Source organism: Pristiophorus japonicus, chromosome 2 (genome assembly GCF_044704955.1).
Source record: "Pristiophorus japonicus isolate sPriJap1 chromosome 2, sPriJap1.hap1, whole genome shotgun sequence".
Taxonomy (NCBI): Eukaryota; Metazoa; Chordata; class Chondrichthyes; family Pristiophoridae; genus Pristiophorus; species Pristiophorus japonicus.
The window spans coordinates 16,612,601-16,636,118 of record NC_091978.1 but is presented as its reverse complement, the minus strand read 5'-3'; the positions used below and the strand labels follow the sequence as shown (position 1 = coordinate 16,636,118).

Here is a 23,518-nt window from a genome sequence, read left to right as displayed (position 1 = left end):
TGGCAGGCAGTAACTAGTGGGGTGCCGCAGGGCTCAGTGTTGGTACCCCAGCTATTTACAATATACATTAATGATTTAGATGAAGGAATTGAGTGTAATATCTCCAAGTTTGTAGATGACACTAAGCTGGGTGGCCGTGTGTGCTGTGAGGAGGATGCTAAGAGGCTTCAGGGTGACTTGGACAGGTTAGGTGAGTGGGCAAACACATGACAGATGCAGTATAATGTGGATAAGTGTGAGGTTAGCCATTTTGGTGGCAAAAACACGAAGTCAGAATATTATCTGAATGGTGGCAGATTAGTAAAGGGGAGGTGCAATGAGACCTGGTACATCAGTCATTGAAAGTTGGCATGCAGGTACAGCAGGCGGTGAAGAAAGCAAATGGCATGTTGGCCTTCATAACTACGGGATTTGAGTATCGGAGCAGGGAAGTCTTACTGCAGTTGTACAGGGCCTTAGTGAGGCCTCACCTGGAATATTGTGTTCTGTTTTGTTCTCCTAATCTGAGGAAGGATGTTCTTTCTATTGAGGGAGTGCAGGGAAGGTTCACCAGACTGATTCCCGGGATGGCAGGACCGATATATGAGGAGAGACTGGATCGACTGGGCCTATATTCACTGGAGTTCAGAAGGATGAGAGGGGATCTCATAGAAACATATAAAATTCTGACGGGACTGGACAGGTTAGATGCAGGAAGAATGTTCCCGATGCTGGGGAAGTCCAGAACCAGGGGACACAGTCTAAGGATAAGGGGTAAGCCATTTAGGACTGAGATGAGGAGAAACTTCTTCACTCAGAGAGTTGTTAACCTGTGGAATTCCCTACAGAGTTGTTGACAGTTCATTGGATATATTCAAAAGGGAGTTCGATATGGCCCTTACGGCTAAAGGGATCAAGGGGTATGGAGAGAAAGCAGGAATCGGGTACTGAGGTGAATGATCAGCCATGATCTTATTGAATGGTAGTGCAGGCTTGAAGGGCCGAATGACCTACTCCTGCACCTATTTTCTACGTTTCTATGATTCTATGGCCAGTACACCAGGGAGAACTCTCCTGCTCTTCTTCGAAATAGTGCTATGGGATCATTTACATCCACCTGAGAGAACTGACGGGGTCTTGATTTTACATCTCATCTGAAAGACGGCACCATCAACAGTGCAGCAGTGCTTCAGTACTGCACTGGGAGTGTCAGCTTAGATTTTGTACTCAAATCTCTAGTGGGACTTGAGCGTACAACTTTCGGACTCAGAGTCGAGAGTGCTGCACACTGAGCTATGCATTTTACAATGTTGTTTGCAATAGATAATTCTCTTTCTTTGCTTCTGTTATCTGCTTATTCAGTTGCTTGGATATTTTCGCACATCTGTTTGGAACAGAATAAAACATATGCCGTGAAAGATTATACTCACAAGCTAAATATACATCGCGCAGCTGCCCAGGCTGCAGATGTTACCAAAACAGCTTCTCATTAATAATGGAAATGTAACAGGCAGTTCTTCAACTGGGATTCTTATACTGAGGGTGTGATGTGTGATTCGAGGAATTGGTGCCGGTTGTTAAGGCCTGTTTTGATGGAGGAAATGATGCCAGTTTTCTTCCGCCCGCTTCCGGTGGGTCACGTGGCGGCTGCCATTTTTGGGAGGTCATTAATGCTACCGCAGCCAGCGCTCGCTCCACATATTTAGATGACTTCAAAAAGTACGCAATCCTTGCCATTACGCGTTCCGGAACCACCTCAGGAGGAAGAAGTGGAGGAAGAAGACGAAGAGGAAGAGATGGAGGAGAAGGAAGAGAAGGAAGAAGAGGGAGGAGGAGGAGTCAGAGGAGGAGGAGGAAGAGGAAGAGAAGAAGGAAGTGAGGGAGGAAGGGGAGGAGGAAGAGGAGGCGGAGGCAGGCAGCACATGCCTGCTCTGGATGGGCTGTCCGTGAGCAGCTCATCAGACTCCAATTCCAATGAATGAAACCCCAGATCCCCATTGCTCACCACTTCCCCATCACACCATCCCTCTGTTACAGAACATCACAGCGTCCTCCTAGGCACAAAACTGAACTGAGAGCCATCACCAAACATACATTCTAAACATAATTCAATGACCCAGCTTCCATAGCTCTCTGGGGCAGAGAATTCCACAGATTTACAACCCTCTGAGAGAAGAAATTCCTCCTCATCACAGTTTTAAATGGGCGACCCCTTATTTTGGGTCCCATAGTTCTAGATTCCTCCACGAGGGGAAACATACTCTCTGCATCTACCCTGTCAAGCCCCCTCAAAATCTTATACGTTTCAATAAAATCACCTCATTCTTCAAAACTCCAATGTGCAAATGCCCAACCTGCTCAACCTTTCTTCATAAGATAACTACTTCATCTCAGGAATCAACCTAGTGAACCTTCTCTGAACTGCCTTCGATGCAAGTATAGCCCTCATCCCTAGTATCATCCTGGTAAACCTCTGCAGCCTCTCCAGGGCCTTGACGTCCTTTCTAAAGCATGGTGCCCAGAATTGGATACAATACTCCAGCTGAGGCCTAACCAGAGATTTGTAAAGATTTATCATGACTTCCTTGTTTTTGAATTTAATGCCCCTATTTACAAAGCCAAGATTCATATCAGACAGAAATGTCTCAAAGCATTTTGCATAAATTGAATGACTTTTGAAGTGCAAACACACCTGGCAGCTGATCAACAAATTAAATTAGCTGGTCATTTATTTATCAGCTTTTGCGGATTCTACAAATCTATGAATAAACAACCAGTTCATTCATGTCCGGCATTGTCACGATCACCGGATGCCTCAAAGTGATTTACAGTTATTGTAATGTGGAAAACGCGGCAACCAATTTGCACACAGCAACTCCCACAAACAGCAATGTGATAATGACAGATAATCTGTTTTTGTTATGTTGATTGAGGGATAAATATTAGCCCGGGACACCAGGGATAACTCCCCTGCTCTTCTTTGAAATAGTGCCATGGGATCTTTTACATCCACCTGAGTGGGCAAATGGGGCCACGATTTAATATCTCATCGTAAAACAGCACCTCCGACAGTGCAGCGTTCCCTCAGCACTGCCTTGGTGTGTCAGACTGGATTTATGTGCTCAAGTCCCTGGAGTGGGACTTGAACCCACAACCTTCTGACTTTGAGCCACAGATGAAACTTGTGGATTCATTATTCTTCAAAATTCAGCCACGGCAGATTTTAACATCTACCTCCCATAGCATTTGAGCATCTCAATATTTCGGAGGGTTTAACACGCCTTGGATACAGTCAGTCTTGGAGTGGGCCTTGAACTCATAACTTGAGATTTACAGGTATGACTGCTCATAAAATGAGTCAATGTTGAAATAACTGAAAGAATATTTATTCCTGGCATTTATACAGCCTCCTTCATGACCTCAGGCACTTTACAGCTAATGAAGTACCTTTGAAATGTAGCCACAATTGTAATGTAGGAAATGCAGCAGCCAATTTGCGTACTGCAAGGTCACATGAACAGCAATGACTAGATGATAGATTTTTTAGGTATTGGTTGCGGGCTAAATATTGGCCAGAACATCAGGGAGACCTCCACTACTCTTCTTTGAAGTAGTACTGTGGAATTTTTTTATGTCCTCACAGATTTAAGGTAATTGGCAAAAGAACCAAAGGCGACGTTAGAAAAAATGCAGCGAGTGGTTAAGATCTGGAGCACACTGCCTGAAAGGGTGGTGGAGGTTGACTCAATTTTATCCTTAAAAACAGGAGTTGGATAAGTATCTGAAGGAAAAAAAATTGCAGGGCTATGGGGGAAGGGCGGGGGAGTGGGACTAGCTGAGAGCCAGCACGGGCTCGACAGGCCGAATGGCCTTCTTCTGTGCTGTAAACATTCAATGATTCTAAGGGAGATGGGGTCTCGGTCTGTCTCATCTGAGGCACACAAGTTAGATTTATGTGCTTAAGTCCCTGGAATAGGACTTGAGCCCACCACCTATTAACTCAGAGGCAAGTGTTTTTTTCTATTCGTTGCGGGATGTGGGCGTCTCAGACAAGGCCGAAATTTATTGCCCATCCCTAATCGTCCTTGAGAAGGTGATGGTGAGCCACCTTCTTGAACCGCTGCAGTCCCATTTGGTGAAGGCGCTCCCACAGTGCTGTCAGGGAGGGAGTTCCAGGATTTTGACCCAGCGACGATGAAGGAACGGCGATATATCCCAAGTCAGTATGGTGTGTGACTTGGAGGGGAACGTGGAGGTGCTGGTGTTCCCATGCGCCTGCTGCCCTTGTCCTTCTAAGTGGTAGAGGTCGCGGGTTTGGGAGGTGCTGCCGAAGAAGCCTTGGCGAGTTGCTGAGGTGCATCTTGTAGACTACCACCTGAGCCACAGCTGACTACAATAGGAGCGGAATAAGCGGCTGGTGTTATGCAGATACGCTACGGAAGATGGACGAGGTCACAGCCTTTGTAAACTGATTATGAAGTGAAAGATCTCAGAGTCTGAAAGAAAGAAAGAGAAACTAGTAGCTTTGATTTGGAGCTTTGACTTAAACCTAAGGAGTTTGCCAGTGTCTAACAACAACAACTTGTATTTATATATCGCCTTTAACATAGAAACATAGAAACATAGAAAATAGGTGCAGGAGTAGGCCTTTCGGCCCTTCGAGCCTGCACCGCCATTCAATGAGTTCATGGCTGAACATGCAACTTCAGTACTCCCCCCCCCCCGCCCCACTTGTCCCCCGTCTCCCCCCCTCCACCCGTCCCCCGTCTCCCCCCTCCCACCCGTCACCCATCTCCCATCTGTCGCCCCCCTCCACCTGTCTTCCCCCCCCACCCGTCGCCCCCCACCACCTGTCTCCCATCTCCACCCACAATCTCCCCCCTCACTCCCAACCACCCACGCACGTCTCAACCCCTACACACCCCCGTCGCATGTCTCTCCTCCCCCCCCTTCAATGCACGTCACATGACTCCTCCCCATCACCTGCCCCCTCCCCTTCCCCCCACCCCGTCCCTCCTTCCCTCCACCCACCTCCCCCCCCACGTCCCACAAATCAACTCACACTCTGCAACATCCCCACCCCATCAGCACGTGGTCCCCTCAATCTCACCTCCCATCCCCCCAGCACAGGGTGGGCTGCCTGTCCCCACGAGATGGAAGGTCGGGTAAGTAATAACGTAATGCAACGTCTCAAGGTGCTTCACAGGAGTATGATGTGATAAAAATTTGACACCGATCCGCATAAGTAGAAATTAGCACAGGTGACCAAAAGCTTGGTCAAAGAGGTAGGTTTTAAGGAGAGCTTGGAACCGAGGCAACATAAGCATGAGGTAATGTATTTTGGGAGGGCTAACAAAGAAAGGGAATACACATTAAATTGTAGGATACTGAGAAATGTAGAGGAACAAAGGGACCTTGGAGTGCATGTCCACAGATCCCTGAAAGTAGCAAGCCAGGTAGATAAGGTGGCGGAATGCGTGCCTGTATTAGCCGAGGCATAGTATACAAGAGCAGGGGGATTATGCTTGAACTGTATAAAACAATGGTTCAATCAATCATGGCAGTTCCTCGAAACGAGGATGACTTGCTTCCACGCCAAAAAAGGACGTGTTCACAGGTGTTTCAATGAAGGACCCGAACTACATCCTCAAGGGTGGAAGATGCCTGTGCGTGAATTTTTTTAACGTGGGGTGGGTGTTGCACACCAGCCACCACACGGGCTTGAGAGAGCTAGGTCTTGGTCCAGTGGCAAGGATTACCCAAGACGACTGGAGACCAGCTCTGCTGCACGGACCGAGTGCGCACATATATCGCAGTGTGGGCTGGCCCGTGCTGCCCCTGTGCCCCTGGCCCCGGACTCGCACCTCCCCTGGGCCCCCGATCACATCCCTCTACAGTCTCTCGCCGCTCCTGCTGTAACTTCCCACGCTCCAATCACCGACCTGGACCTTGATGACGTCACTCTTGGCTGCCGTCGCACTCCTGCACCAGCTCGCGCAGCTCCCTGGAGTGGCATGCCTCCACGCTGCTCCCGGGCCGCTCACCTCCACTCCTTTTATGGCCCCAACCTGCCTCTGGCATTCTCACACAGGTCGGGGCCTCCGTACTGCTCTGGGTTAAGCCACAGCTGGAATACTGCGTGCAGTTCTGGTCACCGCATTACAGGAAGGACATGATTGCACTGGGGAGGGTACAGAGGAGATTTACGAGGATGTTGCTGGGAGTGGAGAATCTAAGCTATGAGGACAGATTTGCTAGGCTGGATTTGTTTTCATTGGAACAGAGGAGACTGAGGGGAGACCTTATTGAGGTGTATAAAATTGTGAGGGGCCAAGATATAAAGGGCCAAGATATAAAGGGCCTATTTCCCTTAGCAGAGGGGTCAACAACCAGGGGGCATAAATTTAAAGTAATTGGTAGAAGGTTTAGAGGAATTTAAGGGGAAATTTCTTCACTCAGAGGGTTGTGGGGGTCTGGAACTCACTGCCTCAAAAGGCTGGTTGAGGCAGAAACCCTCACCACATTTAACAAGTACTTGGATGTGCACCTGAAGTTCCGTAACCTGCAGGGTTACGGACCTAGAGCTGGAAAGTGGGAATAGGCTGAATAGCCATGCTGGACACAATGCGTCAAAATGGCCTCCTTCCATTGCTGTAAACTTCTGTGATTCTATGATTCTAAGGCACAGCCATCAATGGTTGAGCGATTATAATCAGGGATGTTCAAGAGGGCAGGATTAGAGGAGCACAGACATCTCCGGGGGTTGTGGGGCTGGAAGAGATTATAGAGATAGGGAGGGGTGAGGCCATGGAGGGATTTGTAAACAAGGACGAGAATTTTTTAATTGAGCCATTGCTTAACCGGGAGCAAATGTAGGTCAGCGAGCACAGGTGTGATGGGGGAGCGGGACTTGGTGGGGGTTATGACACGTTCTGCTGAGTTTTGGATCACCTCTATTTTATGTAGGGTAGAATGTGGGATGCTGGCCAGGAGTGCGTTGGAGTAGTCAAGTCTAGCGGTAACAAAGGCATGGATGAGGACTTCAGCAGCAGCGATGTTGCAGAGGTAGAAATAGGCGGTCTTAGTTATGCTGCGGATATGTGGTTGAAAGCTCATTTCAGCTCATAACACCAGGCGAGAGTGCCAGCACTGAGCCTTGAGTGACATTGAGAGAGCCTTACATTCACAATGAGGTGAAACTTTTTATAAGCCCTCTCATTCACAAGGGTGGTTAGCTTTGAGTGAAGCAATTCAAATATTCACCTGAGCACAGTCCTCGAAAGAATATTGTTTCTCCCAAATTTCCCTCAGTGACCTTGAAGATGTCAGATGCGCAGAGAGAGAGAGAAAAGATTTTCTTGCATCTCCAAGCCGCGCATGCCATCTGAATATTTTAGGCGGGCTTTGTTCTTCATTAATCTTTTCTTTTCCTTTAATTTGTCTCCACTCTCAATCAGCGGATGAGACCACTCACGGGCCTCATCGTCTGATCTACGAGGGTTGAGAATGCCTTCCAAGGTTAATTAAGGTTGAGATGAATATGCAGCATCACTGCTAGGTTGGACTGCAGTTCCAGCATTCGGGCAGACTTATAAATGTATCACAGATAATTAGCCAAGTCTTCGCGTGGCAACAGAGATAGGCATTGAGAATTCTGTTTTTGTGAATTCTTGCGCTTATCAAGGCGAGGGATGATAGAGGATTGAGTATTTCCCTATTTCAGGCCCATGGTGTCAGCAGCAAGTACTCCTTGAGGGAACTCCCTCTACTCTGCTTTCAACAGTCAACCTCCGAGAAGCACCTTGCACTGCACCACCGTATTCTCACTCAATTCTCACTCTCCCCGTCCTGTAGCCTCTCTGAGATTGTGAAATTCTTATCGGGGGGGGGGGCGGTGCAAATAAAATATTCACGGATCAGTCGTTTAAAATTGACAATTGGCTCTTGCAACTAAAAAAAAACACAAACTAGCTTAAAATCTCAAATCCATTTGTGATTTTAAAGGTCATTTGCAACAGCCTCATTTTAATTCACTGCAAATGTGCAAACTCTCATAGTCCGCAAGAAATATTGTCCTCCCAGGGCTGGGAAATGTTAACGATCTGCTCACGGGATGAGAGACTTGCCAGAAACAAGCCTTATTGCTGACTGGAATGAATAATCAATGTGAGAGAAGTGATTGCAGACGGATTGCATGATTCTCCCCTCCCCCACCAACTCCCACCCCTTGGCTGGGTGAACTAGTAACTCAGTTTCCATAATTCTGTCCACATGGCTCCGGTTGGGGTGGAATGTAGAATGTTTCGGTGCAAGGGGTGTCGCAGTTGTGTGGGGCAGACTGGTTGGGCCGGATGCTCTTTACCTGTCCGCCATTGTTCATAGGTTTACATGTAACCTTTAGGGGTGCTGGCCGAGGGCCGTGCGGCTCTTTGTTGGCCGGTGTAGAGACGATGGGCCGAAATGGCCTCCTTCTGCGCTGCAGATTTCTATGTTTCTGTGTCAGCCAATGGCTCGGTGGATCAGCAACTCACCAAGGCTTCTTCGCAAAACCTCCCAAACCCGCGACTTCCACCACTTAGAAGGACAAGGGCAGCAGGCGCATGGGAACTCCACCACCTCTACATTCCCCTCCAAATCACACACACCATCCTGACTTGGAAATATATCACCATTCCTTCGTTCCATCGTCGCTGGGTCAAAATCCTGGATCTCCCTCCCTAACAGCACTGTGGGAGCACCTTCACCACACGGACTGCAGCAGTTCAAGAAGGCGGCTCACCACCACCTTCTCAAGAGGCAATTAGGGATGGGCAATAAATGCCAGCCTTGCCAGTGACACATCCCATGAACAAATAAAAAAAAGTTGGTAGCTCCCCTCGCCTCTTGAGTCAAAAGGTTGTGGGCCTGAAATTGGTGAACATACGGCTCGTGGGCCACCGGCATACCGCCTAAAATCGCCAAATTGATCGAAAAATACCTGCATTCTGCCCACATAACGCCTAGCGGAAAATTCATCAGCAACATACTGCCGGGCGGTATGCATACCGTCCGCCCCTGCACACATACCGCCCAAAATTGCCAAATTGATCACTTACCACGGACATACCGCCGGCCCTGCAGACCGCCCTGGAAAAGGTGTTTTTAAGTCGATCTTCATCTTATGCGGTATGCATCTTTATCTGAAAAAATGTTTTGATCTCTCACCCCCACCCCCCCGCCCCATCTCACCCAGCACCCAGTTTCTCCCCCCCTCTCACAGCGATCTGCTCCCCCCACCCTTCAGCGATCTCCCCCCAAGTAGCGATCGCCCCCCAAGCAGTGGTCTCTCCCCAAGCAGTGATTCCCCTTCATAGGTATCTCCCCTCACAGCAGCGATTTCTCCCCCTCCCCCCTACATACCTGCACATCGCTCTCAGGCTGGCAGCCTCTGTCGCTTCTGGTCGGTGTCTCTCGGGCTGGGGAGGGGGGGGGGGGGGTGTGGAGCTTCGCAGCAGCATGTGCGTGCGCACAACTCGGGACCCGAAGGTTCCTGAGTGAAAAGGGCTCACCGCCCGCACACCGCCGGCTGTACTCCGCTCGGCATGCTGCCGAGAAAAAGCTGGTGAAAATCGCGCACACTCCGTACCTAGCGGTACCCGGCGGTATGAAACGACATTCCACCGGCATGCCGCCGAGAAATGGGCGGATGACCAATTTCGGCCCCTGTGGGTTCAAGTCTTACTCCAGAGATACAGCACAAAAATCTACTGAGGGAGCGCTGTATTGTCAGAGGTGATGTCTTTTTGATGAGATTTTTAAACTTTAGTCTGCTCTCTCAGGTGGACGTAAAAGATCCCGTGGCACTATTTCACAGACGAGTGGTGTCCTGGCCAATATTTATCCCTCAAGCAACATCACTAAAAAACAGATTATCTGGCCATCATTATGGCTGCTGCGCTTTCTACATTACAACAGTGACTACACTTCAGCAAGCACTTAATTGGCTGTAAAGTGCTTTGGGACATCTGGTGATCATGAACGGCGCTATATAAATGCAAAACTTTCTTTATAATTGAGGCAATGAGAAACAGTTGTCACTTTATTTGCTGCTGAGTATAAGGATCGACAGAGATGGGAAAGGTCGCTCTGCTCAGCCAGCCCGCTAAGAACATAAACATGCAAGAAATAGAAGCAGGAGTAGGCTATTCGGCACCTCGAGCCATTCAATAAGATCATGGCTGATCCTCTACCTGAACTTCACTTTCCTGCACTATCCCCATATCCCTTGATTCCCTTAATATCCAAAAATCTATCGACCTCTGTCTTGAATATACTCAACGACTGAGCCTCCACAGCCCTCTGGGGTAAAGAATTCCAAAGATTCACAACCCTCTGAGTGAAGACATTACTCCTCATCTCAGTCCTAAATGGCCGACCCCTTATCCTGAGACTGTGACCCCTGGTTCTAGACACTCCAGCTAGGGGAAACATCCTCCCTGCATCTACCCTGTCAAGCCCTTAAGAATTTTGTATGTTTCAATGCCAACATCACTTCCAATCATCACAGACCCTAACCCAACACATTGAATGTCCTGCGGCAATGTTCGGCATAAACTCGAAACTCGGAAAGGTTGTAAAGAGTGAGTAATCTAATAATATATGAACAGTAGCATGGTGGTAATGTTATTGGGCTAATCCAGAGGTCTGGACTAATGATCTGGAGACATGAGTTCAAATCCCACCACGGCAGCTGGGGAATTTAAATTCAGTTAATTAAATAAATCTGGAATAAAAAGCTAGTGTCAGTCACTGGTGGTCATGAAACTGCTGGATTGTCATAAAAATCCAACTTGTTTGCTAATGTTCTTTAGGAACCTGGGCGTTTACGGACTAAATCTATGAAGGTGACAAGACAAATTGCTAAGACTGTTTAAAAAAAACAGCATATTCGATCCTTGGCTTTATAAATTGACGCAGAGAGTACAAAAGCAAGGAAGGTGTGCTAAACCTTTATAAATCATCATCATAGGCAGTCCCTCAAAATTAAGGAAGACTTGCTTCCACTCTAAAAGTGAGTTCTCAGGTGATTGTACAGTCCAATGTGGGAATTACAGTTTCTGTCACAGGTGGGACAGACAGAAAGGGTGGGTGGGGAGTCTAGTTTGCCTTCCGCTGTCTGCACTTCATTTCTGCGTGCTCTCAGCGACGAGACTCGAGGTGCTCAGCGCCCTCCCGGATGCTCTTCTTCCACTTAGGGCGGTCTTTGACCAGGGATTCCCAGGTGTTGGTGTGATTCTGTGAGACGTCCACGCATTCATGTTCCAAAAAAGGAATTCTGCACAACAACACATTCCATCAAATGTTCCTAAAGTTTCTGCGCACTCTCTGTCCCCAGTAGCTCCCTGGACACACTGCTCCACGCATTCATCAAGTAAAGCGCCATCATGAAGCCATACGTTCTTCTGGCTGCATGTAAGGCGGAACTGGCAAGAAATGGCGGCCTCTTTTGAGTGACATCAGGATGGAAGCCCCGCCCCACCCCCCCCTCTCCTTCCCCAACAGAAGTTTGGTTCAGGAGGGAGTGATCCAAGACGGTATCTGTCCTGCTTTGTACAGCTCAGTTCCACAGTTGGTGCATAATGTTGGTGTCAGCTGTGGCTCACTGGGCAGCACTCGTCACCTTTGGCTCAGGAGGTTGTGGGTTCAAGTCCCACTCCAGAGACTTGAGCACAAAATCGAGGCTGACACTCACAGAGCAGTGCTGAGGGAATGCAGCACTGTCGGAGGTGCTGTCTTTCAGATGACCTCTCAGATGAATGTAAGTAACATGATACGTTTGTGGTCCCCGCCACAAATTAGGTCCTTCGCCACTGACACCATCCCTCTCCTCCAGCTTCTGTCTGAGGCTGAACCAGACTGCTTGCAACCTTGGTGTCAAATATGAAATGAGCTTCCGACCACATATCTGTAGCATAACTAAGACCGCCTATTTACACCTCTATAACATCGCCCGTCTCCGCCCTTGCCTCAGTTCATTCGCTGATGAAGCCCTCATCCATGCCTTTGTTACCTCTAGACTTGACTACTCCAATGCACGCCTGACTGGCCTCCCACATTTTACCCTACGTAAACTAGAGGTCGGCTGCCTGTGTACTAACTTGCACCAAGTCCCGCTCACTCATCATCCCTGTGCTCGCTGACCTACATTGGCTCCCAGTTAAGCAACACCTCAATTTCAAAATTCTCATCTTTGTTTTCTAATCCCTCTATGGTCCTCGTCCCTCCCTATCTCTGTAATCTCCTCCAGCCCCACAGCCCCCGAGATGTCTGCGCTCCTCTAATTCTGCCCTCTTGAGCATCCCTGATTATAATCGCTCAACCATCGGTGGCCGTGCCTTCTGTTGCCTAGGCCCCTAAGGTCTGGAACTCTCTGCCTAAACCTCTCCCACCCCTCTACCTATCTTTCCTCCTTCAAAATGCTTCTTTAAACTTAACTCTTTGACTAAGCTTTTGTTCACCTGCTCTAATTTCTCCTTAGGTGACTTATTTTAAAATTTTTCTTTGTTTCATAATAAGCGCCTTGGGACGTTTGACTATGTTAAAGGCGCCATATAAATATAAGGTGTTGTTTTCAACGAATGGCAGGGGAGTTCTCCCCAGTGTCCTGGCCAATATTTATCCCAACATCACACTACATTAGATTATCTGGTCATTATCTCATTGCCGTTTGCGGGACCTTGCTGTGTGCAGATTGGCTGCTGTATTTCCTATAATTACAACAGTGAATACACTTCAGCAGGTACTTCATTGGCTGTAGTGCTTTGGGAGGTCCGGAGGTTATGAAGGGGCTCTGTAAATGGAAGTACAGGTTGAACCTCCCTTATCCAGAACTCCCTTATCCGGCACCACCCTATATCTGGCACCATTCCCGGCCACCGGGTGACGCATGCGCAGAACTCCGACATGAACAAGTTGAACAAATTGAAGTCCTTTCTCGCTGCCGACTCCCGCAATCGCTGGCCTGATCCCGCGATCCACCGCCGCCCGCCCCCCCACTCCATGATCTCTCTGCCGCACTCCCAGCCCCAAGCCAGCCAGCTCCAATATCCCCTTGCTCAGTATCTGTACCATCTAATTTAACGTGACCATCCCTCGTCCAACAAAATCCCTGATCTGACACAGGGCAGGTTCCGGATAAGAGAGGTTCAACCTGTATTTTCTTTCTTTAACAAATTAACATTTAATATTTGGCAATAGAGAAATTCGGCATGGACAGTGTCAAGTGTAAATTTATAGTACATGCACCTTTACCATGAACTTATGTCCACTGGTTCTGGCAGTTTGTGGCAATCTCAAACATCACGGTTCAGCATGCTCTTATCTGTTTCTTTCATATTTTTCTATTAAATACAAATAAATCCAACTTAGGACAGTTGGGAGGCCATTTGGAACTCATGATCCTAGGCCCAACCTGAGGCAGGCAAACTCTACAGAGACAAGTGACCTTGAGGTTAGCCATTTGGGCGGCTTGGGCTTTTCCCAGTTCACCTCATTTTATGGCCTTAGCTCCATCTTTGTACATTTTTGAAGCATAAGATCACTGCTGCCTTACAGCATTCACGCGTTAAACGCAAATAAATCAGACCAATTAGGAGATCATTTGGAACTCACCCTCTGAGACTCAACTCTACAGATTCAAGCAACCTGTAGGTTGGCTATTTGGGCCATACCAGGTTGACCTAATTTTGTACCTTGAGCACCACCTCTGTAAATTCTTGAAACATGACTGTTATCTTGCAGTTTAATTTTTTTCAGGCTTAATCAGGTATTCACCAGCCAGTAGGCCCGAGACAATTTGTCTCAATTACCAGACAGTTCAGTGGCTGTTTTCAATTAACTCTAGGTTGTTAAATTCTGTAACTTTCACTAGAACTATCAATGGATTTAATTTACTGTTATTCACTTCCAAGTGAAGGTAATTTATGACCAACTCATTTTAAAGTGAGCGAGCGACTTCTGAATTACTTTACCATTAATTAAACATATAGCTGCAATGCTACATGAACTATTAATAAACGATTTAAAAGTCGCCAGAACGAAGGAAGTAATTTTGCTTTTGTAACAGCAAATGCAAGGAAATATTAGCACAGTATGAGAGAAAGAAAGGAATTTCACTTCTGTAGCACCTTTCATGACCTCAGGATGTCACAAAGCACTTTACAGCCAATTAAGCATTTCTGAAGTCCAGTCACTGTTGCAATGTGGGAAATGCGGCAGCCAGTTTACACTCAGTAATTCTATTTGTGGGAATTTGCTGTGCACAAGTTGGTTGGCACATTTCCCACATTATAAAAGTGACTACACTCCGAAAGTACTTCATTGGCTGTAAAGCGCTTTGAGACGTCCGGTCGTCGTGAAAGTGCAAATAAATGTAAGTCTTTCTTTTCCCCCCACATCTTCTGTCTGTTTACCACATGTTCAGTCATTCCTAATAGTTGTACCCTCTCAGTTCGGGCATCGTCACTGTGATAGTTCTAGTATCAGACACCCCGTCTCCCCCACCGCCTACCCCACTAACAAGTGGAAACAGAGTCACATGGCGCCATGAGCAAATTATCCCACGGCTCTGACCTTTGAACCTTTTACGTCCCTCCACAGGCCAGCACAAGATCCGCTTTATTCCGGGAATGGTCGGACCGATCCTGGAGATGACCCTCGTCCCAGAGGTGGAGCTTCGCAAGTCTACTGTCCCCATCTTCTTCGACATGATGCAGTGCGAGTTCCAGTACAAGGGCGACTTCAGAACAGTAAGCGGCGTCTCCTCGTGCACATTAACTGCGCAGACCTTGGACAGAAGTCTTTGGCAAAAGAACCAGTGGGGGAGATGAGGAGAATTGTTCCTTTTTGTTAATCGCAATGAGTTGTTGCAATCTGGAATGTGCTGCCTGAAAGGGTGGTGGAAGCAAATTCAATCGTAACTTTCAAAAGGGAATTGGATAAATACTTGAAAGGAAAAGATTTACATGGCTATGGGGATAATTGGACAGCTCTTTGAAAGAGCTGTCACAGGCACGATGGGCCAAATGGCCTCCTTCTGTGCTCTATGTCTTTATAGGAAAAGGCACTATCTTGACATGCCATTCTTTTTTTCTATCCAGTTTCCCCCTCTCCACCCCCCCCCCACACCTATTTTGAAGATGCTACCTATTACTGAGGTATCGTTCCATAGTCGCTTGAAAGCCTTTCTACTCATTCAAAATGTACACGTCTGGACAATGAGTATTAATTAGCAAGGCCATTCACCCATTGGGGAGGTGGGGGTGGGATTAAATCTGGTTATTTATCACGTGGCTGATTGTGGGAGCTTGCTGTGCGCAAACTGGCTGTCATGTTTCCTACATTACAACAGTGATTGTACTTCAAAAGTAAAGCGCTTTGGGAGGTCAAGATCCTGAGGTCAAGAAAGGCGCTATTGAAAGGCCAGTTCTTCCTTCCTGTGTTTGTCTGCAAGTATTTCAGTAATTTTTTGGGGGCTGGATTTTCGGTCTGCTGTTAACAGCAATGTCGGCAGTGAGCACTTCCGGCGGTTTCGACAGGGCGCGGAGCATTACCGCCCGAAAGAGGCGACACTGGCTCGACTTTTGGCTCCCGCCTGATCCGTAGCGCTGTGTAGAGCGCCCTGCTGGGACCGCTTGTGAGAGCTGGCGGTCCGACTTATAGCGGCTGCAGTGAGGTAAGTTATGTCGACCTCAGGTAAGGGTGATTGTTTTTTTTTTTTGCGATTTATGTTGTGGTGGCGTGAGCTATTTATTGGGAATGTTTTTGGTGTTTTGTTTTCAGCGGGTGTTCCTCCCCCCCCGCCCCCCACCCCCTCTTAGACCGCTCCGAGGCCGACTATATAGCTCAGGATTTTCGCATGCTCAGCCGGCCTAGTGCCCAAGAAAGGTGTGCCTCCCTCAGTGCTCTGCCCCACACTCAGGGCCCAGCTGATGGATTTTGCTGACTGAGACACAAAATGTTCCCAGTCACAAACTTTACCGCCCCGCTGCCATTACCGGCCCGAAACGAGCAGAGCCGAAAATTGAGCCCTTGATGTTTAGTTATTGCTACCTTAATGTGCTTTGCAAGAAATGAACTTACAAAAGACTTACAAAAGTCCCGAGTCTGTACTAATTTAAGCTGACCTCAACTCGGTGTAGCAAGCGGGCCATTAGAGTTGGCCTCAGCTCCTGCTGCCACAGAAAGCCGGGGAGTAATCCCTTTTCTCTTTCACACAAAATGGTCGCCCAAGGAACAGGCCGCAAAGCCTTGCTTACAGCAACATATAAGCGGAGAGGGAAAGTGCTGGAAACGCACTGCAGGGCAGTCAACATTTCGCAGAGAGATATGCTTTGGGTGTGTAGCCTTTCCTCAGAGAAGAGCAGAGGAAACGAGGCCTCGGCCGCTAGCAAGAACGGGAAGATTCCTTTTCAAGTCTCACTGCAGGGACTTGAGCACAAAAAAAATCTAGGCTGACAGTGCAGTGCAGTGCTGAGGGAGTGCGGCACTGTCGGAGGTGCCATCTTTTGGATGAGACGTTAAACCGAGGCCCCGTCTGCTCTCTCAGGTGGATGTAAAATATCCCATGGCACTATTTTGAATAAAAGCAGGGGGAGTTATCCCCGATGTCCTGGCTGTCATGTATGTACATGCTGTTTGTAGCCACCAGATGGTGTCATTGTTGGAGGCCACTGAGCAGCACACACATGGTGCTGCTCTGGTATAAAAGGCCAGCCATTTTGTGAGTCAGACACTTTGGGACTAAATAAAGCACAGGCAAGGTCGTACCTTGCTTAGTACTCAGTTTGAACCTTTATTGCATACATAACACTGGCCAATATTTATCCCTCAATCAACATACCAAAAACAGCTTATCTGGTTATCACATTGCTGTTTGTGGGAGCTTGCTTGTGCAGTGCTATGCATAATGCAATGTTCTTTATCGTTATAAATTAGCATACAACCTGAGAAATGCGAGCCCCATTTTTCATTATTCGTTCCTGGGACAGCATTTATTGCCCATCTCTAATTGCCCCTTGAGAAGGTGGTGGTAAGCTACAGTCTTGAACCACTGCAGTCCGTGTGGTGAAGGTGCTCCCACAGTGCTGTTAGGGAGGGAGTTCCAGGATTTTGACTCAGCGACGGTGAAGGAACGGCGATATACTTCCAAGTCAGGATGGTGTATGACTTGGAGGGGAACTTGGAGGTGATGGTGTTCCCATGTGCCTGCTGCCCTTGTCCTGGATAAATTACAGCTGCGGGGTTAATCTTACCCTATCCTGCCCCATTGGTTCTATACTTTAGTTCTACTCCAGCGGGGAGCTTGTTGAGTGTGAGGTGGAGCATTGCAGTGCGGAAGATTGAGAAGAGGATTGGCGCGATGACACAGCCCTGCTTGACCCCAGTCCGGACATGGATTGGATCTGTTATGGATTCGTTGATCAGGTTCACGGCCTGCATGTCATTGTGGAGCAGGCGGAGGATGACGACAAACTTTTATGGGCAGCCAAAATGGAGGAGGACGCTCCATAGTCCCTCACGGTGAACAGTGTCAAAGGCCTTTGTAAGATCAAAGAAGGCCATGTACAAGGGTTGGTGCTGTTCCCTGCATTTCTCTTGTAATTGTCGCGCCGTAAAGATCATGTCCGTTGTGCCCCCTAGTGGAAGGAATCCGCATCGTGACACCCACAGCGAGAAACTAACAGGATTTGTCCGGTCGCTATCCATTTTACAACTCACTTGATTTTACTTTCCATTGGCATTGGCGGGGTGTGATGCTGGCGCTATATCTGACCCATCAGTTTCCTGTCGGGCGTATTAGCTTAATATTGTCCCTCCACCCCTAAAACGTGTGTTTCAGTTTACACATATATCAACAGCGGGCGCTTATAAAGCTTTATGTTTAGGGAAGTGAGTTGATATATAAAGCATATCGACTCCTTCCACAAACGTCTGTCTGATTTAATCTCCTATTCAAGATGTTTTATTAATGTTTGGGGCCGATAAAGAAAATTCAATGAGGTATTTATGAAAAATATAAACACATAAATATATTATAGGTCACCTCTGAATTGCTGAAGAATTAAATTAATACCTCAGCAGAACATAATAGAAGTTGATGCTTGACTTATTTCATGTTTATGTAAACTCGCTGCGACACAGCGGTTTCCGCGCAAGTCAGCTCATTTGTTTGGAAGCTTGGTGTTCTCTGCTCAGTGACTTCCCAGCAACTTACACTTCTAATATTGCTACTCCCGATGTCCCGGCTGGCATTCCTCCCTTGACTTTAGAAGGTTCACGGGTGATTTGCTCGAAGGGTTGAAAATGATAAATGGGACTCGACAGGGTAGATACAGAGAGAATCTATTTCCTCTGGTGGTGAGGGGATTATGTAGGATATATGGCAGAAAAACTGGCTATTCGTCCCAACCTGTCCACGCTGGCGTCTATGCTCCACTTGAGCCTCCTCCCGTCTTTCCTCATCAAAATCTGTCAGTATAACCCTCTATTCCTTTCTCCTCTGGGAGGACAGACGCACCATCAGTATTCTCGATCAGGCCAACATCCACAGCATCGAAGCACTGACCACACACGACCAGCTCCGTTGGGCGGGCCATATCGTCTGCATGCCCGACACAAGACTCCCAAAGCAAACGCTCGACTCGGAACTCCTACATGGCAAGCGAGCCACAGGTGGGCAGAGGAAACATTTCAAGGACACCCTCAAAGCTTCCTTGATAAAGTGCAATATCCCCACCGACACCTGGGAGTCCCTGGCCAAAGACCGCCCTAAGTGGAGGAAGAGCATCCGGGAGGGCGCTGAGCACCTCGAGTCTCGTCGCCGAGAGCATGCAGAAACCAAGCGCAGGCAGCAGAAGGAGCGTGCGGCAAACCAGACTTCCCACCCACCCTTTCCTTCAACCACTGTCTGTCCCACCCATAACAGAGACTGCAATTCCCATATTGGACTGTATGAAATGCATCTATGCTATTCGCTTCAACCACTCCCTGTGGTAGCAAGTTCCACATTCTCACCACTCTCTGGGTAAAGAAGTTTCTCCTGAATTCCCTATTGGTTTTCTTGGTGACTATCTTATATTGGTAGCCTCTAGTTATGTTCTTCCCCAAAAGTGGAAACACTCTCTCTGTATCTACTCTCTCACAACCTTTCATAGTTTTAAAGATCTCTATTCAGTCACAACAAAAGGACAGGATCTTAAAATAAGAGTTCGGTCATTCACGAGTGAAATCAGGAAGCACGTCTTCACACAAAGGCTCGTAGCAATCTGGATTTCTCTCTCCCCCAAAATGCTGGGGGGTCACTTGGAGCTTTCAACACTGCGATGGATGCAATTTTGTGAGGTTAGGGTATCAAGGGGTGTGGATCAGAGGCGGCTTAAATGGGGTTGAGGTACAGGTCTGCTATGATCTAACTCAAAACCAAAGAAAGCTGTCGGGGAATATTGATAAGAAATGATGAATGGTATGAAAGCTTTATCTGACAAAATGCTAAATGTTATGAGTTTGAGCAGGCCTCAGGGCAACTCCAATTAGCTTTGAGTTCTTTATCTCAGTTGTTCTCCGAGTCTGGGTTAGATCATGGGTAGCAGGCTACATACTGGTCTTACACTGGAGGGAAGCCTAGAACTAGGGGACCACAGTTTCAGAGTAAGTGGTCGGCCATTTAGGACTGAAATGAGGAGAGGTTTCTTCACTCAGAGGATGGTGAATCTTTGGAATTCTCTATCCCAGAGAGCTGTGGATGCTCAGACGTTGTATCTGTTCAACATGAGAACATAAGAATTAGTGGCAGGAGTAGGCCATTCGGTCCCTTGAGCCTGCCCCGCCCTTCAATAAGATCACGGCTGATCTTCGACCTCAAGTCCACTTTTCCGCCCAATCCTTACATCCTTTGATTCCCCTGGAGTCCAAAAACCCATCGATCTCTGTTTTGAATAGACTCAACGACTGAGGGCCCCCACAGCCCTCTGGGGTAGAGAATTCCAAAGATTCACCACCTTCTGAGTGAAAAAATTCCTCCTCATCTCAATCCTAAATGGCCGACCCCTTATCCTGAGACTGTGCTCCCTAGTTCCAGCCAGGGGAAACAACCTCTCAGCACCTTCCCTGTCAAGCCCTCCCAGAATCATACATGTTTCGATGATGAGAAGATGGAATAGAAATAAAAGAGGTGGCAGGTGGAATTCATTCCCAGTCAATATGACGGGCTGAATGGCCTGCTCTGATGCTGTCACGCTATGAATGGCCAGCATATTTGTTCACAAAACAACACTTCAAATTCATTTTCTTTCAATTTTTCCCGGTTGATTAAGCTCTGTGTAAATGCAAATTCTCACCTGTTTCTTGGGGGAAAATTGAGTGCTGTTTGAAGAGCAAAGGGATATGGGGCTTCAAGCTCACAAGACATTAAAAGCAGCAGGTCAAGTGGGTATGACTGTAACAAAAAAAGGTACTGGAATACTGCGTATAATGGTAAAAGGAATGCGATGTATAACTTGAGATGAAATGGCGAATCTGTATAATATGTTAGTGAGATCACATTTGGGGTTCATTGAACAGTTTAGGACTCCTTGCTATAGGAAGGCTGTTGAGGCAATAGAGAGAGAGTATAACGCATCCCATCTACACAGGCCAAACACAGCCTATCTACACAGTCTATCTACACAGGCCAAACACAGCCTATCTACACAGGCCAAACACAGCCTATCTACACAGGCCAAGCACAGCGTATCTACACAGGCCAAACACAGCCTATCTACACAGGCCAAACACAGCCTATCTACACAAGCCAAACACAGCCTATCTACACAGGCCAAACACAGTCCATCTCAACAGGCCACAGGCACTTTCGGATGAGATATTAAACCGAAGCCCCATTTGCCCTCTCGAGTGGATGTAAAAGATCCCACGGAACTACTTCTAAGAAGAGCAGGAGGAGTTATCCACGGTGTCCTGGCCAACATTTATCCTTCAATCAACATCACAGAAAAAAACCAGATGATCTGGTCATTATCACATTGCTGTGTGTGAGAGCTTGTTGTGCGCAAATTGGCTGATGCGTTTCCGACACTACAATAGTTATTACACTTCAAAAAGTACTTTGCTGACTGCAAATCGCTTTGGGCCACCGGTGGTCATGAAAGGCACTGTAGAAATGCAAGTCTTTCTTTCTTCATTCTATCTTTCCATGTATTCAAACAGGCCAAATATTCGGCCGATCCACAAAGATAGTGACAGTGCCGTTCCTCTCTCGCCAGCTCGGACAGATGTCCCTCCACCCTCGAATGTCGGCAGTGTGAAGAGAAAATGATGATTGGTGACTGGATACTAAGAGTTGGCCTTCTTACAAGGGTGTTCAGACCCCGGTACTTACTGAAGAATACCCTGACAAGAACAAATTTGAGCCAACTCTAACTTTATTAGCAATTGATCACCTACTAGCACTAGCTATGCGCAAATAAAAACCTATGGCTTTACACAATAATCACAATAATCGTTAACTTATACATACAATCGCCCACGAACGGTCAGATCATGCTGATTGTAGTTCCTCTGGGTTTGACTTGACCAGATCTTCCCTCCTTCTTCCAACTGCAGTCCCAAGGATCGATTGTTCTTTCCTTATATTCTGTTTGACCACTTGTTGAGTCAGTCATGTTTGGCGCCTTTTTCCCTTACCCTGTCAACAGAAACTCTCAACTACAACTTTGAATCTAATAGTCTCTGTCCTTCGGGAAACACTTAGTGCTAACTCATTCTGTGCGGACAATGGTTGTTCGTGTCAGGTAACATCTGGTGCTAACTCATTCTGTGTGGATGGTGATTGATGGCCCATGTTTTTTTCCTGTTCATTCTTGGAATTCCAGTCTCAGTCACGAGCATGCGATTAACTCTCTGCACCCCGCAGCTGTTCCACTTGTCAGTCCATTTCTTACTCCACGAACAGGCTGGCCCTCGCACTCCAGTGCGCCATTTGTGCCTCAGCTCCACAGTGTGGATCCCACAACGCCGGGAGTCCCACAGTAATACAGCAACACCTCTAACTGTAATGTGGATAGGGTCGAAGATTAATTGTGTTATTTTACAGTTCGCAGCCACAATTGGCAAATTAACTCGCAAATTAATGACTTTTGTTGCCCGATGCAAATAATACTCTACTAATCACACAAGCATGTGGATCAGTCCAACATCTCATTAATACTGCTTACTCCATTAAACAGCAACACTTTCCACACAGGCGTTTTAGCATATTTAAAAATTCAGAAAGAAAATTGCTCTTTTTAATCTTTTTAAAAAAAAATTTACTTCTCTCAAATTCCTTTGGGTTGGTATATGTGCTTTGCAATATTGGTAAAAGGTTTGAAACGCATCTGCCAACTTAACAGAGGCCTTAGCCTGTTAACCCATTCTCTTTACCCAGGCTCCGTGTACAACACACTGGGCCAAGAGGCTGCTCCGCCATTCAGTAAGATCATGGCTGATCTTCGACATTAACTCCACTTTCCTGCACTATCCCCGTATACCTTGAGTCCGTTAATATCCAAAAATCTAACAATCTCTGACTTGAATATTGGTCATTATTACAAGAGGATTTGAGTATAAGACAAAGATATCTTACTGCAATTATATCATCATCATAGGCAGTCCCTTGAAATCGAGGAAGACTTGCTTCCACTCTAAAAGTGAGTTCTCAGGTGACTGAACAGTCCAATACGGGAATTACAGTCTCTGTCACAGGTTGGACAAACAGTCGTTGAAGGAAAGGGTGGGTGGGGAGTCTGGTTTGCCGCACGCTCCTTCCGCTGCCTGTGCTTGTTTTCTGCATGCTCTCGGCGACGAGTGCTCAGCGCCCTCCCAGATGCTCTTCCTCCACTTTAGGGCAGTCTTTGGCCAGGGATTCCCAGGATGTTGCACTTTATCAAGGAGGCTTTGAGGGTGTCCTTGAAACATTTCCTCTGCCCACCCGGGGATCGCTTGCTGTGTAGGAATTCCGAGTCGAGCATCAGGATCAACGAGGCATCAGGAGCAGATGGAATCCCCGCTGAGGCACTAAAGTATGGTGGAGAGGCACTATTGGCGCGAATGCATGACCTCATCTCTCTCATCTGGAAAGAGGAGTACATGCTTCGAGATCTCAGAGATGCCATAATCGTGACCATCTTTATAAAAGGGGACAAGTGCGACTGCGGCAACTACAGAGGAATCTCCCTGTTGTCAGCCACTGGGAAAGTCGTCGCTAGAATCCTCCTCAACCATCTTCTCCCTGTGGCTGAGGAGCTGCTCCTGGAATCACAGTGCGGATTCTGTCCACTAAAGGGTGCAACGGACATGATCTTCATGGCGCGACAACTGCAAGTGAAATGCAAGGAACAGCACCAACCCTTGTACATGGCCTTCTTTGACCTCACAAAGGCCTTTGACACTGCAATTATATAGGGCCCTGGTGAGACCGTACCTGGAGTATTGTGTAGCTTTGTATCCTTGTATCCTTACCTAACGA

At 47.4% G+C, this 23,518-nt stretch overlaps 1 protein-coding gene across 3 annotated transcripts in view; it reads left to right on the top strand.

Moving 5' to 3' along the window:
• The window catches only part of LOC139236054 (dedicator of cytokinesis protein 2-like), a 1,544,097-nt gene that overhangs the window by 1,255,234 nt on the left and 265,345 nt on the right, over positions 1 to 23,518 (top strand). For all 3 annotated transcript variants that reach the window (XM_070866795.1, XM_070866794.1, XM_070866796.1), the window contains one exon: positions 14,617 to 14,765. In XM_070866795.1, coding sequence (XP_070722896.1) covers positions 14,617 to 14,765 — 149 coding nt within the window. The remainder of the gene's footprint in view (positions 1 to 14,616; positions 14,766 to 23,518) is intronic.